Source organism: Macaca thibetana, chromosome 1, assembly GCF_024542745.1.
Source record: "Macaca thibetana thibetana isolate TM-01 chromosome 1, ASM2454274v1, whole genome shotgun sequence".
Taxonomy (NCBI): domain Eukaryota; kingdom Metazoa; phylum Chordata; class Mammalia; order Primates; family Cercopithecidae; genus Macaca; species Macaca thibetana.
The window spans coordinates 123366004-123382435 of record NC_065578.1 but is presented as its reverse complement, the minus strand read 5'-3'; the positions used below and the strand labels follow the sequence as shown (position 1 = coordinate 123382435).

The 16432-nt window shown below is 52.9% G+C and overlaps 1 protein-coding gene across 1 annotated transcript; it reads left to right on the top strand.

Annotated features, from left to right (window-relative positions):
• The first annotated feature begins 6412 nt into the window (after positions 1-6412).
• On the top strand, positions 6413-16156 carry CERS2 (ceramide synthase 2). The gene is made up of 11 exons (XM_050750833.1): positions 6413-6785; positions 12329-12502; positions 12908-13025; positions 13219-13337; positions 13542-13599; positions 13703-13753; positions 13933-14025; positions 14210-14338; positions 14551-14657; positions 14787-14940; positions 15127-16156. Exons 2-11 carry the CDS (start codon positions 12330-12332, stop codon positions 15265-15267), a joined length of 1143 nt encoding a protein of 380 aa, XP_050606790.1. The 5' UTR covers positions 6413-6785; position 12329; the 3' UTR covers positions 15268-16156.
• The last annotated feature ends 276 nt before the right edge of the window (positions 16157-16432 follow it).

Genomic DNA, 16432 nt, shown 5'->3' with positions numbered 1-16432 from the left:
GTCTCGGCCTCCCAAAGTGCTGGGATTACAGGCTTGAGCCACTGCGCCCGGCCTGAAGGGATATTTCTGTGGTGGTAATCACTGCTCCTCACTTTTCTCTCCTGTTAAAGTGGAAAACATGCACCTGTGTCAGAACTGGAGAATGAGGGTTTAATACCCGGCTCTGCCACCTATGTTCTGTGAGCTTCGCTAGTCCTTTCAGCTCTCTAAATGGGAGGATTGCGAGAGACGGAGGCTGTGGGACATGCTGGGGCCTCCGAGAACAGCTTTCCTGGGATAATTACATGACGTAATGTGTCCACTAAAGAACTTAAACATGTAACCAAACACCACCTCGTCCCCGAAAAACTATTGAACTAATAAAAGTAAATAAATAAATAAATAATAATGTAATGTGGCCAGGCAATGGTGGCTCACGCCTGTAATCCCAGCACTTTGGGAGGCCGAGGCAGGTGGATCACGAGGTCAGGAGATTGAGACCAGCCTGGCTAACAAAGTGAAACCCCCTTTCTACTAAAAATACAAAAAATTAGCCAGGCATGGTGGCGCGAACCTGTAATCCCAGCTACTCGGGAGGCTGAGGCAGGAGAATCGCTTGAACCTGTGAGGTGGAGTTTGCAGTGAGCTGAGATGGCACCACTGCATTCCAGCCTGGGCGACAGAGCGAGACTCCATCTAAAAAAAAAAAAAAAGTAATCTGTGTAATTGCATGTGGCAGAGAAAAGTGCCCTTGTAAAGTAGGGGTGTTAGATTAAATAAATAAAAATACAGGACATGCAGCTTAATTAGAATTTCACATAAATGAGGAATCATTTGTCGGTACAAGTATGACCCAAATATTTCATTAAATATACTAACATTTTGGTTTTTTGAGGCAGAGTCTCTCTCTGTTGCCCAGGCTGGAGTGCAGTGGCATGATCTTGGCTCACTACAACGTCTGCCTCTCGGGTTCAAGCAATTCTCCTGCCTCCACCTCCCGAGTAGCTGGGATTATAGGCGCCTGCCATCATGCCTGGCTAATTTTTTTTTTTTTTTTTTTTTTTTTGACACGGAGTCTCGCTCTGTCACCCAGGCTGGAGTGCTGTGGCCGGATCTCAGCTCACTGCAAGCTCCGCCTCCCGGGTTCACGCCATTCTCCTGCCTCAGCCTCCTGAGTAGCTGGGACTACAGGCGCCCGCCACCTCACCCGGCTAGTTTTTTTGTATTTTTTAGTAGAGACAGGGTTTCACCGTATTAGCCAGGATGGTCTCGATCTCCTGACCTCGTGATCCGCCCGTCTCGGCCTCCCAAAGTGCTGGGATTACAGGCTTGAGCCACCGCGCCCGGCCAGCCTGGCTAATTTTTTGTATTTTTAGTAGAGATAGGGTTTCACCATGTTGGCCAGGCTGGTCTCGAACTCCTGACCTCGTGATCCGCCCGCTTTGGCCTCCCCAAGTGCTGGGATTACAGGCGTGAGCCACAGCCTGTAATTATTATTTTTTGTTTATCTGAAATTATAGTTTTAACAGTGTGTCCTGTATTTCACCTGACAACCCCAAAATGGAACTCAGTCTCAGCATGGTGGCTAAAAGCAAAGCTTCTGGAGCCAGACTTCTTAGAGTTGGGATTCTGGTCTTCTGTGTGACCTTGGGCAACTATTTTGTGCTCAGTTTCCTAATCATCAACAAACACATAACAGTGTTTATGTTATAGGTTGTTGTGAGAATTAAATAAATACAGTGCATACAAAGTACTTAGAAGAGTTCTGGGCACAGCGCTGTTAAGTAGACATGTCACAATGTTATCTAATATATAACAATATGTATTCTTATATGGTAACTGTTACCGTTAATATTACTTACCTCCCCAAGAATTCCGATCTTGGCTCGCTTCCGAAACTTTTCTTGCCAATCCCCAAAATGGCCACAAGAGGGCGCCAGCAGCCACTGAGCGTCTCGAGTCCCCTAGTGGCCCCTTGAGGTCTCTGGCTCCAGCCTAACATATCAAGGGGCTGTCTTAGCCAACTTGGGAAGTGCAGCCTCCGGAGGACGCCAGGTTCCTGGGTGGACTTGGTATGCAGGTACCATCACGGGAAGAGCCTCAGGTAGATACCTACTCAGGGGTGCCGCCGAGGCTGACCTCGGACACATGCAGGAGACTGGGTGACTGCAGTTAGGCTGGGTAAACATGGTACTGCAGCTCCGCAGCTGGGGTCCCCCTGGCCATCGGCTTTCTGTACACTTCAGAGTTTCTTCTGGCTACCTGCCCAGCAGACTTAGAGGGAACTGAAGGAATCGTGAGGCCTCCTGTTTCCTCACGCCAAACCTCTCCAAGGGACTCCTGGCCAGCCTGCCAGGTTGAACTCTGAATATGAAGGCCAACAGAGGCTCAGTCACATGGCAGAAGCGAAGTCGTTGCCTGTGAGGAGTGTGTGTGTGATGCGTTCACAATCACTGCGCTGAAACCTGCTGCAATCTCATTCCTCTCCCTAGGTTTTGTTTTGTTCAACTTCAGGGCCGGACTGCAGTTGTTTACAGATGTACTGATCACCTTCCATCCCCATGTTGTACATTTTAGAATTGCAGAGTTGGAGAAAATCTTAGAGAGGATCTAATCTACCACCTTTTCTTTTCTTTTTCTTTTCTTTTTTTTTTTTTTTTTTTTTTGAGGCGGAGTCTCACTCTGTGGCCCAGGCTGGAGTGTAGTGGTGTGATCTCGGCTCATTGCAACCTCCAACTCCCTAGTTCAAGCAATTCTCCTGCCTCAGCCTCCCGAGTAGCTGGGATTACAGGCATGCACCACCATGCCCAGATAATTTTTGTATTTTTAATAGAGATGGGGTTTCACTATGTTGGCCAGGCTGGTCCCAAATTCCTGACCTCAGGTGATCCACCCACCTTGGCCTCCCAAAGCGCTGGGATTATAGGCATGAGCCCCGTACCCAGCCTTTTATTTATTTATTTTTGAGATGGAGTCTTGCTCTGCTACTCAGGCTGGAGGGCAGTGGCATGATCTCGGCTCACTGCAACAAACCTCCCCCTCCTAGGTTCAAGCAATTCTCCTGCCTCAGCCTCCCAAGTAGCTGGGACTACAGACAGGCATGTGCCACCATGTCTAGCTAAATTTTGCATTTTTAGTAGAGATGAGGTTTCACCATGTTGGGCAGGCTGGTCTTGAACTCCTGACTGCAGGTGATCCACCCACCTCGGCCTCCCAAAGTGTTGGGATTACAGGCGTGAGCCACCGGGCCTGGTCCCTACATTGCTTTTCTGCAAATACTTTCCATTGCCTGATTTCAGAATACATAGAAACTCCTCTTGGCTATTTTACCTCGTTAGGAAATGTTTCCTCCCCGAAACTCCTGGCCCCTGAATCTCCATTAGGTACTAGCTAGGGTCTGCTTCTTACTCAAATAGGCTTCAGTGTTTACAGTTCCACCTGACCTGAAAAAACCCACCTTCCACATTTGGGATACATGTATGCTTGCCTATCCACAAAGCCAGGCCAGATATCTAAACTATGGGCTGAAGGCCTGGAGATGGCCTGTCCTCTCCTTGGGACACCTCAGCAGCCCATACAGAGGAAGTGAGTCACTGCAAGGCAGGCGGCACTTGGGGCACTGTGGGCGTGGCCATGCCAGCCTGCGTGCTGGGGGATGGGTTGGAAGGGTGGTGATCACAGTCTCTGGTCCAGCCAAGGCAAGCGTTGTGTGTGCTCCTCAGGCATGTTGACAGAGCTGGTCGCATCATCCCAGTGCTGGCTGAGGCCCAGTTTCCCCTTCTCCATCCACCTTCTCCTTTGTCTCCTGGGGAGGAATATACCCTCTTATCTTTATTTCTCAGGCCCTGGTTATCCAACTTCGGCCCCAGAACTTCCCCTCCCCACTGCTATCTTAAAAAAAAAAAAAAAAAAAAAAAAAAGTTAACCAGTCTTCAGTTCTCCTGAGGAAGCATTTAAAAAGTCTGGTGGGGACTACAGGAAAGCTTGGCACTTAGGAAAACCACAAGAGAGGGATTCAGAACTAAAAGAAGGAAGATGAGTAGGACGGAGGTGTGGAGAGTGTTAGAGAGAGACCAGAAGGTGAGCTGCGGCCCAAAGAGCCCTGGAACTGTGCTGGAAAAAAGGTGTGTAGGTAGCAGATAAGGATTCTGGGGAGAGCACTTAAGAAAGGAAGAGGGAACTTTGGAATTAGAAGAATGAAAGGAGGAGAGTTCCAATGGGGTAGAAGAGACAATTGGGATGCAAGGTGGCTGACACCTGTAATCCCAGCACTTTGAAAGGCCAAGGAGGGTGGATGGCTTGAGCTCAGGAGTTCACAACTAGCGTGAGTGACATGGTGAAATCTCGTGTCTCTACCAAAAATACAAAAACTAGCCGGGCGTGATGGTGCCGCCTGTGGTCCCTGCTACTTGGGAGGCTGAGGTGGAGGACATCTTGAGCCTGGAAGGTCGAGGCTGCAGTGACAGAGTGAGACCTCATCTCCAAAGGAAAAAAAAAGAAAGAAAGGAAAGAAAGATACAATGGAAGATATGCTAATAAGGGAGGGAGGAGAAAACGTGGCTGGAGGGGTTGCTGGAAACTGGGAAATCAGGCCTGGAGAAGGCCGGGCGTGGTGGCTCACACCAGTAATCCCAGCACTTTGGGAGGCCGAGGCGGGCAGATCACAAAGTCAGGAGAACGAGACCACAGTGAAACCCCGTCTCTACTAAAAATACAAAAAATTAGCCGGGCGCGGTGGCCGGCGCCTGTAGTCCCAGCTACTCAGGAGGCTGAGGCAGGAGAATGGCGTGAACCCGGGAGGCGGAGCTTGAAGTGAGCCGAGATCGCGCCACTGTTCTCCAACCTGGCGACGGAGCGAGACTCCATCTCAAAAAAAAAAAAAAAAAAAAAAAAAAAAAAAAAAAAAAAAGCCTGGAGAAGCCCTCGGAGCTGGTTAGGGGCCACCACTCCCATCTTTCCCATGGTGTGCCTGGGCTGCGCATCCCCGTGAAAAGAGAGGCAGAACAAGCGGGTCGGACAGCCTCCTTACCCTACAGAAAGGGCCTGAGATGAGGGATGGGCCCTCCAACAGGATTAGTGGGGGTTGCACTCCTTCCTACCAGGACTTGACCAGATAAACGAGAAACAAGCTAGTGTCAGAGGCTCTGATGGCGACAGCGTAAAAAAGGCAACACTTCATCTAGGTTAGAAATTTGACAAAAGTACCTCTCCATGGAGTAAGCTGCAGCTCTCCCTGTATAGGAGCCCTCAAATACATCTTAGTCATCATTCGTTCCCGTTAGGAGTTAAGACCAGCTTTCTAGGAAAAACATGTTGCGTCTTCCAACAGTAATTACTTCCGAAACAGTAATTTTACCACACAACTCAAAGGGAAATTTTTTTTTTTTTTTAATTTATAAAGGAGATGGGGGTCTCACTATATTAATCAGGCTGGTCTTGAACTCCTGACCTCAAGTGATCTGCCTGCTTCGGCCTCCCCAGGTGCTGGGATTACAGGCATGAGCCACCGCGCCAGGCCAAGGGGAGAACACATTTTTTTTTTTTTTTTTTTTTTTTTTTTTTTTCCTGAGACGGAGTCTCGCTCTGTCGCCCAGGCTGGAGTGCAGCAGCGAGATCTCGGCGCACTGCAAACTCCACCTCCAGGGTTCAAGCGATTCTCATGCCTCAGCCTCCCGAGTAACTGGGATTACAAGAGCGTGCCACCGTGCCCAGCTAAGTTTTGTATTTTTAGTAGAGACGGGCTTTCACCATGTTGGCCAGGCTGGTCTCGAACGCCTGACCTCAGATGATCTGCCCGCCTCAGCCCCCCAAAGTGCTGGGATCACAGGCGTGAGCCACCGCGCCCGTCCGGGAAACACTTTTTAACACGAAATCGAATACGGATAAAGGTAGTGTCATTTGAAAACTCAAATACATTTTACAAAACAAAAGTTGGGGTGGCTCTTTGAGACAGGGCCCTCGGGTGTGCGCACGTTCGGGTTTGCTCTTCCTTGCCACCGGGGTGGGTCCCGTAGCACCTGGGTGGAAAGTCCGCGGCTTTTACGGCGGGGTAGGCGAGGGTCGCCCGAGGGGTCGCAGGCTCTGACTGGGTCTGGAGGCTCGGCTGCTTGGGTCTGCCCTGGAGAGGTTTTCAGCTTCGGCGCGAGGCACTTGGGCAGGACCCCCGGGCTGCGCCCTCTTCCGCCCGCGCCCCGTGGGGCTGGAAGTGGGAATGTGCCCACTCCGGCGGGGACCCGGGGCCGCACAGCAGTTGGGGGTGGGTGGGGGTGGGTAGGAGTGAGGGGGCAGGGACGCCGCCGCTCGGAGCCCGGGACCCCGCGGCATCCAGTGCGTCTGTGTCGGTCCCGGTGGGAGACCTCCCACCCCGAAAACAGACCGAAGCGGCCGGAGGAGCCCGCACCCGCCTCCCCACGTCGGGGGCTTCTCTAGAGCACGGTGACGGGCGTGGGCGTGGCTGCGGGCCCGGGAGCGGAGGGCTGGGGTCCCGGCTCCGCGCCGGGGCGGAGGGGCAGCCGCAGCGCAACGGCCCGCCCCGCCCTCGCCTCGCGTCCACGCCCAGCCTCCCGGCCCCTGGGCTGCTCGCGGCCTTTCTTTCCCGGCTGGGCTCGGGCTCAGCTCGACTGGGCTCGGCGGGCGGCGGCGGCGGCGGCGGGCGGAGGAGGGAGGGCGAGGGCGGGCGCGGGCCGGCGGGCGGGCGGAAGAGTGAGGAGAGGCGCGGGGAGCCAGGCCTCGGGGCCTCGGAGCAGCCACCCGAGCAGACGGATCACACGGAGCAGCGGCCCCGGCCCCGCCGGATCTGCAGCCGAGTGAGTCGGGGCCCCCGCCCGGCGCCCGATCCCCGCGCGGGGGTGGGAAGGGGCTGCGGAAAAGTTGGGAGCCCCGGAGGCCGCTTTGTCGCAGGGCGGCGGAGGGGCCGGGCTGGGGAGGCCGCGGGGCCGGGGCGGGGGGCGGCGCTGGCGGGGTCGCTGCGGGCGCTCATGGCGGCGGCCGGGGAGGGCGGGCGCAGCGCCTCAAGGGAGCGGCCGGGGCCGGCGGGCCTGGCGCCGCGGAGTCCGCGGTAGCGCCGCCCCGAGCCGGAGGAGCCCTCCTGGGCAACAGGTAGGGCGGGAGGTGGGGACGCGGGGGCTGCGGGCGACGGGGCCGAGCCGCGGGCGCCCCTTTGTTGGAGAGTGGAGGAGCCTGGTGACCATTGGCGCGAGAGCCTCCACCTTGGCAGCGGTCCGCGGGGTTGCCCCGGCCTGGACGCGTCCTGTGGCTCGGGTGGGAGGAGAGGGGAGGGCCCTGCCCCGTTTTCTTCCTACCGGCCCACGGTGCCCACCTCGCAGGCGAGGTCAGAGCTTCCATGTGCTTAACGGGAAACAGGAAGGAGCGGCCCAGAGCGCCTGCCCCGGCCGGCAGGGCTAAGGCATACCGTTATGAGGTGTGGATGGCTGGCAAGAGAGCTCCTGGTGGAACTGGCTTTTTGGGCCGTAGCTTGTTAATCACCAGAGGCCCGTGGCAAGTGGGTTGACTGCAGGTGTAGAGCATTCATCTTTAGCCTGCAGTTGGAGTTTCTCCCTCCCTAAGCCTGGCTCCTGGCATCAAAACCTGGTTTCAGTCACCTGAGTTGCCAGGCCCAGGTTCAGGGGGTTCTGAGGATCGTGACGAATGCAGTGCTCCCCTGTTCCTGGAGAACTAAGTCCCAGCAGGCCTCCAGCAGGGACTTATATCTGTGCTGGGGCAGGGGTGGGTGGGGGTTGCTGCCCCATACCGGAGTCGGCGTGACCGCACCTGGGTGTGAGTGGCTGCACATGTAAAGGGGCTCCTAAGGCTAAGGACTTGTCTGCAGCCCTGTCCCTGAGGACCTGGCCCTGAGCATACCATGATCTGCACAGTCTGTGTTCCAGAGAGAGATCCTTTTCTCCCCTGGTCCCCTACTCCCCTCACTGGGGCCTCTGGCCAGATTTTCCCCTGGGAGGAAGGGCCTCCTTTTTCCCCTGTCACTGTCCACAGGCTGGCTGATCCTTCACTGTGTCCTTCAGCACCGCCCCAGCTGTCTCTTAAACCCACCAGCCTCTCCCTGCCCCTGGGGCCATAGTCTCCTGCAGTGTTTGGATCTGTGGAGGCCTTTGGTGGGACTTTCCAGACAAGCTGTAGGCCAGATGGGGCTGAGGACTGCTGTTCTGACCGCCTTTCACCCACCTCTTCTTACAATCTGGCTTATTTTGAGGCCCATCCTGCAGCCTGGAGGGATAACACACCTCTCCTTGGCTCCATCCATGGCCTGTCAACTTCTAGTTCATGACTTGCTGCTGTTGCCTGAAAAAAGTTTTCAACAAGGAAGAGACTATTCAGGACTTCTTCAGTGGAAGCAGGGAGCCGGTGGGACCTTTGTCACTCCTCCCTTGTCAACAACCGCTTTCTATTTTCCTCAGTTATTCCTCCAAACTGTGAGAGCCAGTTAGACTGACCACATGGAGTCGGGGAGAATTCCTTCCTCTCAGGCCCAAACAGCTGCCCTCTCAGCCCTTTGGATCTACAAACTCCCGTGGGGATCCTCTGCACCTTTCATCCACCTAGAGGGGTCTTGTGGGGATGTCAGTCAGAGTTGGGGCAAAGGTTGGGGCTGGGCAGAGTCCTGCTCAAGTTCCTGTTAATCCAATGCCAGTTAAATCCCTGCTCTTCTGGCCCCTCTCCAGGCTGTGCCTCAGAAAGTGGCATCTGTGCCTCTAAGGCAGGTGTGTGTGAGAGAGCGTAGACAGATACCATGTCTCTTCATGTGTATGGGGGAAGTCTGGGTGGAAAAGTGTTTGTAGATGTGATTTTCTCCACAAGAAGTCAAGTAACTGCCCTGAAGGCCCAGCGGGCCTGGAAAAACATTGTTGTCTCCTTACCCTGTGTAAACTTCACCTTTTCTTGCCCCAGCCTTTTGTTTATGGGGTCTTGCTCGGATCTGTATGCTGGTGCTAAGAGGCCTCCCCAGCACCGCCACAGGGACCCAACTCTTTGGTTCTGTGGGGATGTGTAAGTGAGGCCGGCCAGGCCCCTGCTGCCCTCCCCTCCCCTCATGTTGAGTCAGAGGTCCTGACCCTGCTGAATCTGGGGCCTCCCTGCTGGGGAGATGGGGGTAGTGCCTCTCTGCTAATGGAGGTACAGGACCACCAGGGAGGGCTGTGGTCATGGGAAGCCTGCAACCTTGGTGTAAAAGCCTCCATTAATCTGCATTTCCCAAGTCTTCCACTCTCCCTGCTTGGAGTGGAAGAGGACAGGTGCTATCTCATCTTGGGGATGAAGAAGTTGCACTGCCCAGGTGTCTGCCCTTGACCATGCTCTAGTGCCTACTTTGTCTGCCCCCCTACCCCGGCCCCCCACCCCCACCCCCTGCTTTGCAGGCATGAGACATTCCTGGGCCCCAGGAGTCCAGCAGGGCCTCCACCCTCCCTCTGTGACTCCTGCCTGCCGCCTGACTAGAGAAACATCCCTGCCAGTTTTCACTGACCTGGCTAGGGATGGGATCCAAAGTCTAGGACTGCCGGGGCAACACGGTACCTTTGGCTTTACATTTCCCTGGAGAAGTTGGGCTCCAAGAGACAGCAGTCAGGTGACTGGGTCAGGCTGATTTCTCGCTTCCAATCAGGCTGAGCAAAAAGTGGAAAGAGGGGGTCACGTGCACACATCAAGGTGTTCCACATTGTCCTGTCTCTGTGCAGTTTCTACTCTTGTCCCTTCTCTATTCAATTTTCTACAACTTTTCTCTAGGAAAAAAGTGTGTGTGTGTTTGTGTGGGGAAAGTTCCGCTGTGGATAATTACATTTAATTTTGTTCAGTTCAGAAGGCTTCCATCTGTTTAATTAAATATTTATTCTGGCTGAGGTGGAGGGGGCAGGGGCAGTGCCTGGAATGTGTGTGTGTGATTTGGGGGAGGAGGAGGGGAGAAGGTGGAGCTGAAGCTCCTTTACTGGCAGTGCTGACTTCTGATTTCATCCGAGAGAGCAGTGACCAGGAGTGGGGACAAGGGGGTAAAAGTCCTTGAGCTGGAATACTGATCCATGACAGGCTGAGGGATTTCGCAAGGGCTTCTGTGGTGGGTGGGGGTGGAGCAGGAGCTGTCAGAGCAGCAGCAGGACCAGCCCAGCCCAGCTGTGGTCTCAGGCTCTTTCTTCAGTCAGTGGCACCAACTAGTCTCTAGGTCACGGTGGATAACAATCTCACCGCTCTCTTTTCTTCCTGTCTCTGCTTTCACTTTCTGGGCCAGCCTAAATCCCACTGCCTCACTTCCTTCCCAGGAGGGGAACAAGGGGTGGGGAGCCTGGAAAAGACTGTCCTGGTCATCCTGCTGTGGCTTCTTCCTGAGTCCTAGGATTGCCAGGTGTTGTGCTGGACCCAGCATCCCTGGCTCTTCTGGACCATCTTGCCGTTCCTCTCAGCTCCAAGCAGCTGCTCTTCCCTCGTGAGCCACACACAGACCGTTCCTTCCCTCCTCTGGGTATCCAAGTGGTCACTCCCACCATGTTGTTCCTCTTTCAGTTGGGGGAGAAGGTTTACATAGCGGCTCTTTCCTAGACTGAGGGGGTATGGGTGTTCCCCTGCAGACTAGGATTTTATTTTCTGGATGAGCATTTATACGAAATAGCTCTGACCAGGCACAGTGGCTCATGCCTGTAATCCTAGCACTTTAGGAGGCCAAGGCCGGCAGGTTGCTTGAGCCCAGGAATTCAAGACCAGCCTGGGCAACATGGCAAAACCGTTCCTACCAAAAAAAAAATTCAAAAATTAGCCAGATGTAGTGCTTGCTACTCGGTAGTGCATGCTACTTATAGCCCCAGCCACTTGGGAGACTGAAGCGGGAGGGGAGGATGGCTTGAACCTGGGAGGTGGAGGTTGCAGTGAGCCATTATTGTACCACTGCACTCCAGCTTGGGTGACAGAGGAAGACCCTGTCTCAAAAGAAAATAAAAGAATAGCTCTTAATTCCACCAGATGTATTGGTTTGCTGTCTTGGTTCCCTGCCCTATAATCCCTGACTCTTTGCAGCCCTACCTTCACTTTTCTTTCTGAAGAGTTATACATAGGGTCCTTCTGCGTTATGTGTAGGGACTAGATGGCTTGTCATGGAGTGTCAACCTTGTGTGCAGTTCGATGTCCAGTGATTGTGGAGCTCAGCATCATTTGGGGACATAATTTTGCTTTATCCTGGCTTTATTTATTTATTTATTTATTTTTAAAGACATAGTCTCTGTTACCCAGGCTGGAGTGCAGTGGCGAGATCACAGCTCACTGCAACCTTCACCTCCCAGGCTCAAGTGATCCTCCCACCTCAGCCTCCCAAGTAGCTGGGATTACAGGCATGTGCCACCACACTCAGCTAATTTTTGTACTTCTTGTAGAGATGGGGTTGCACTGTGTTGCCCAGGCTGGTCTCAAACTCCTGAGCTCAAGTGATCAGACTGCCTCGGCCTCCCAAAGTGCTGGGATTACAGGCATGAGCCACTGCCTAGCCTACCCTGTCTCTTCAGTTTTTCTTTAGGGACCTGCTACTCAGATGGGTTGTAGGTTGTAGGGAAGAGGAAGAAGGGTTTGCCTCAGCCCTGCAGTGTTTTGGGGCACCCCCTGGAAGCTTTCAGCTAAGTTGGCTTGGAGGCTTGAGGAAATGGCCAGAGCATGGGGGGATAAGGGAGGGACTTTACTCAGATTGTTGGCTATAGTTTCTAGGGCCAGGTCCTGCCTGTCTTCCAGGTTGAGATAGAAAAATGACAAGACCCCCAAGGTTCTCCCCGCCTCCCGAAATCAGAGGTTGTAAGGACCCCAAGTTTCTTAATTCCAGGGAATCACATCTGCAGGTTGCTGTAGACAATAAATGTTTTTTGTTGGTTTTTTTTTTTTTTTTTTGAGATGGAGTCTTGCTCTATCACCCAGGCTGGAGTGCAATGGCATGATTTCGGCTCACTGCAACCTCCACCTCCTGGGTTCAAGCGATTCTCCTGCCTCACCCATTCGAGTAGCTGGGACTATAGGCGTCCGCCACCATACCCAGCTAATTTTTTGTATTTTTAGTAGAGATGAGGTTTCGCCATGTTGGCCAGGCTGGTCTGGATCTCCTGACCTCGTAATCTGCCAGTCTCGGCCTCCCAAAGTGCTGGGACCACAGGTGTGAGCCACCACGCCCAGCCTGACAGTAAATGTTAAAACTGGAAAGCCACCATATTACAGATGAGGAAACTGATTTGCCCAAGGCTGCATAGCCAAGATAGGAATCTAGAGTTCGACTCTGCCCCCTTCTCCTTTTGATACACCCTGAAAACTTTCATTCATCTATCTCTTCCCCCATAGCTACTTCCTCTTGATGCCCTCCCCTTTGCCTTTCACTCAGGATGCTCCAGACTTTGTATGATTACTTCTGGTGGGAACGCCTGTGGCTGCCTGTGAACTTGACCTGGGCCGATCTAGAAGACCGAGATGGACGTGTCTACGCCAAAGCCTCAGATCTCTATATCACGCTGCCCCTGGCCTTGCTCTTCCTCATCGTTCGATACTTCTTTGAGCTGTAAGCATGCCAGTGTACCCTCATGCCTTCCCCAGTTGCCAGTTGTAGTTTCTTGGACTTCAAGTTTGTTCCTTGCTATTTAATTAGCCCTAGACCCTGATGTTCTGGCTACTCAGGTTCCTGCCCACTGTGCACTCCCTCCCCTGAAGGCACCATTGTCTTCCTGAAGGCTCAGCACCCCCAGGCCCTTTCCATCAATGGTTATTTGTTCTCACCCTCCACCCGCCACCCGCCTGGCCACTAGTGAACACACAGGCAGCTTTGTCAGCTGTGGGCAGCCCTGGAGGCTAGAGAAAAGGGGTTTGCCAGGAAGCTGGGGAAACTGAGGCCAGGGTAAAGTTGCCTTAGCTTGCAGCCCTTTCCCTTCCCAGCAAGCTAGATGCCTTACTTATATCCCTTCCCCAGGTACGTGGCTACACCACTGGCTGCTCTCTTGAACATAAAGGAGAAAACCCGACTGCGGGCACCTCCCAATGCCACCTTGGAACATTTCTACCTGACCAGTGGCAAGCAGCCCAAGCAGGTATGAGCCGCATGCTGCCCTGACTCTGGGAATCACTGGGTTTGGTGGGGAGGGGAGAGGGTTTGAATGTTCGCTCTGGCAGGTGAAGAGATGGGGAAGCAGTGGTGCTAACTGAGCTTGTTACTGGGAGAGGCTGGGGGTGCTGCTGAGTTCCGAAGGTAAACGTAACAATGGGCTTCTTCACTATGCCCAGGTGGAGGTAGAGCTTTTGTCCCGGCAGAGCGGGCTCTCCGGCCGCCAGGTAGAGCGTTGGTTCCGCCGCCGCCGCAACCAGGACCGGCCCAGTCTCCTCAAGAAGTTCCGAGAAGCCAGGTGGGGGAGGCTGGGGCAGGAAAAGCTGGGTGGCAAGCAAGATCCTGATGTGTCTTGCTGGGAGGGATAGGTGGTGGCTATATGCAGGGAGATGTGAGGAGGTGAATTCAGTTATTAATGGTATTGAGGATATCTGCAGGTATTTGGGGGCTGCTGGGGGACTGTGCTGTTCTCTGACCTAGCCATTTCCGCTTCCTTTGCCAGCTGGAGATTCACATTTTACCTGATTGCCTTCATTGCCGGCATGGCCGTCATTGTGGATGTGAGTGGGGATTACTGGGAGGTGGGATTAGGTTCTCTGGCAAGGTCAGGTGAGGCCATGGAATTTGGGTTCCTCCTCTTTTAACCTCTCACCATCTCTGCAGAAACCCTGGTTCTATGACATGAAGAAAGTTTGGGAGGGATATCCCATACAGGTATGAGTCTTGCTTCCTCATATGTGGGTGGACTAAGACACACCCCAGTGAAGAGACAGTTTGTGGAATCCATAGCAGAGGGATTAGAGTGATGGGATGAAGAACCTCAGGGACTAGAGGGTTTGTGGAGTGGGGACACCCTTGGGGCTGGTTGCTCTTACCTCTCTCTCCTCTCCCAGAGCACTATCCCTTCCCAGTATTGGTACTACATGATTGAACTTTCCTTCTACTGGTCCCTGCTCTTCAGCATTGCCTCTGATGTCAAGCGAAAGGTGGGTGAAGGGGTTGTGCAATTAAGCCTAAGAGCCAAAATGAGGCCCTGGGATGAACACCCTCTCCTTTGACTTCTGGGTACTCTGAATGGAGCTGTTGGTATACGGGGAACTAAAGGCAAGGGGGAAGGCATAGTGAGAGCTGGGGAAGAAAAAGTCCCTGGGGCCTGCATCATCTCTGCAGGATTTCAAGGAACAGATCATCCACCATGTGGCCACCATCATCCTCATCAGCTTTTCCTGGTTTGCCAATTACATCCGAGCTGGGACTCTCATCATGGCTCTGCATGACTCTTCCGATTACCTGCTGGAGGTTAGGCTTCCTCAAACCTACAGACCCTGGTTGCAGGTTCTTCTGTCCCTTTTATTTTCTTTGGGAGGGAGGTGCGGGGTGGGAATTTGGAGGGTGACATTCCTGGGACCAAGGAGGAGGGCACAGAGTCAGTGCTCCTAACTGGAGTGTACATATGACTGTACTTGAGGGAGTCAGGAGCCCATGATGATGGATGGGGGCTCTCTATGCAGTCAGCCAAGATGTTTAACTACGCGGGATGGAAGAACACCTGCAACAACATCTTCATCATCTTCGCCATTGTTTTCATCATCACCCGACTGGTCATCCTGCCCTTCTGGTGAGTAGGCAGCCAGGCTACACTCCTGTTCTGAAGAAATCAGAAGCCTTGCCTTTCTCCTGCTCCTGTATCCCCCTGGTGTCTTACCTGCTTTTGTCCTTGTTTACAATTCTCTCCTTGAATCCTCAGGATCCTGCATTGCACCCTAGTGTACCCACTGGAGCTCTATCCTGCCTTCTTTGGCTATTACTTCTTCAATTCCATGATGGGAGTTCTACAGCTGCTGCATATCTTCTGGGCCTACCTCATTTTGCGCATGGCCCACAAGTTCATAACTGGAAAGGTAAAGGCTCTGTCCCCATTGTGTAGGCCTTACTACTCTCTACGACTTCCTGAACTCCCATCTTGCCAGCAATCCTCTAAAAAACTAGTGTGGAGCCTTGGGTATAACAGGAGCAAGCCCTCAGAGAAGCAGTCTTTAGGGGTTTGAGGATCTCATGTAATAACCGTTCTTGTCCCTTTTCCACAGGTGGTAGAAGATGAACGCAGTGACCGGGAAGAAACAGAGAGCTCAGAGGGGGAGGAGGCTGCAGCTGGGGGAGGAGCAAAGAGCCGGCCCCTAGCCAATGGCCACCCCATCCTCAATAACCACCATCGTAAGAATGACTGAACCATTATTCCAGTTGCCTCCCAGATTAATGCATAAAGCCAAGGAACTACCCCCCTCCCCGCGCTATAGGGTCACTTTAAGCTCTGGGGAAAAAGGAGAAAGTGAGAGGAGAATTCTCTGCATCCTCCCTCCTTGCTTTTCACCCAGTTGCCTTTAAACCAAATTCTAACCAGCTTATCCCCAGGTAGGGGGACATTGGTTATATTCTGTTAGAGGGGGATGGTTGTATTTTCCTCCCTATCCTCCAAGTCATCCTTTCTACTGCTTTTGAGGCCCTCCCTCAGCTCTCTGTGGGTAGGGGTTACAACTCACATTCCTTATTCTGAGAATTTGGCCCTAGCTGTTTGCCTTTGACTCCCTGACCTCCAGAGTCAGGGTTGTGCCTTATTGTCCCATCTGTGGGCCTCATTCTGCCAAAGCTGGACCAGGGCTCACCTTTCTAAGCTCCCTAAAACTTGGGCCAGAAACCAAAGCTGAGCTGACTTTTAACTTTTTCCCTCTATGACACAAATGAATTGAGGGTAGGAGGGTGCACATAACCCTTACCCTACTTCTGCCAAAAAGTGGGGGCTGTACTGGGGACTGCTCGGATGATCTTTCTTTGTGCTACTTCTTTCAGCTGTCCCTGTAGCCACAGGTCTAAGATCTGACTGCCGCCTCCTTTCTCTGGCCTCTTCCCCTTCCCTCTTCAGCTAGGCTAGCTGGTTTGGAGTAGAATGGCAACTAATTCTAATTTTTATTTATTAAATATTTGGGGTTTTGGTTTTAAAGCCAGAATTACGGCTAGCACCTAGCATTTCAGCAGAGGGACCATTTTAGACCAAAATGTACTGTTAATGGGGTTTTTTTTTTTTAAATTAAAAGATTAAATAAAAAATATTAAATAAAACATGGCAACAAGTGTCAGACTATTAGGAATTGAGAAGGGAGATCAACTAAATAAACGAAGAGAGTCTTTCTTATGCCTTCCTTGCAGTTATGTAACATTTTCTTTTTTAAATTTCACATGCATGTAATTCCAGCACTTTGGGGGGCCAAGGAGGGTGGATCACTAGAGGTCAGGCGTTTGAGACCAGCCTGGCCAACATGGCGAAACCCCATCTCTACTAAAAATACACACATTTAGCTGGGCGTGATGGCAGGCGCCTGTAATCCCAGCTACTTG

Coding starts and splice junctions, on each gene's coding strand:
- CERS2 (XM_050750833.1), top strand. CDS start 12,330: ATGCTCCAGACTTTGTATGATTACTTCTGGTGGGAACGCCTGTGGCTG. Junction 13,600..13,702: donor GCATGGCCGTCATTGTGGAT/GTGAGTGGGGAT, acceptor CCATCTCTGCAG/AAACCCTGGTTCTATGACAT. Junction 14,941..15,126: donor ACAAGTTCATAACTGGAAAG/GTAAAGGCTCTG, acceptor CCTTTTCCACAG/GTGGTAGAAGATGAACGCAG.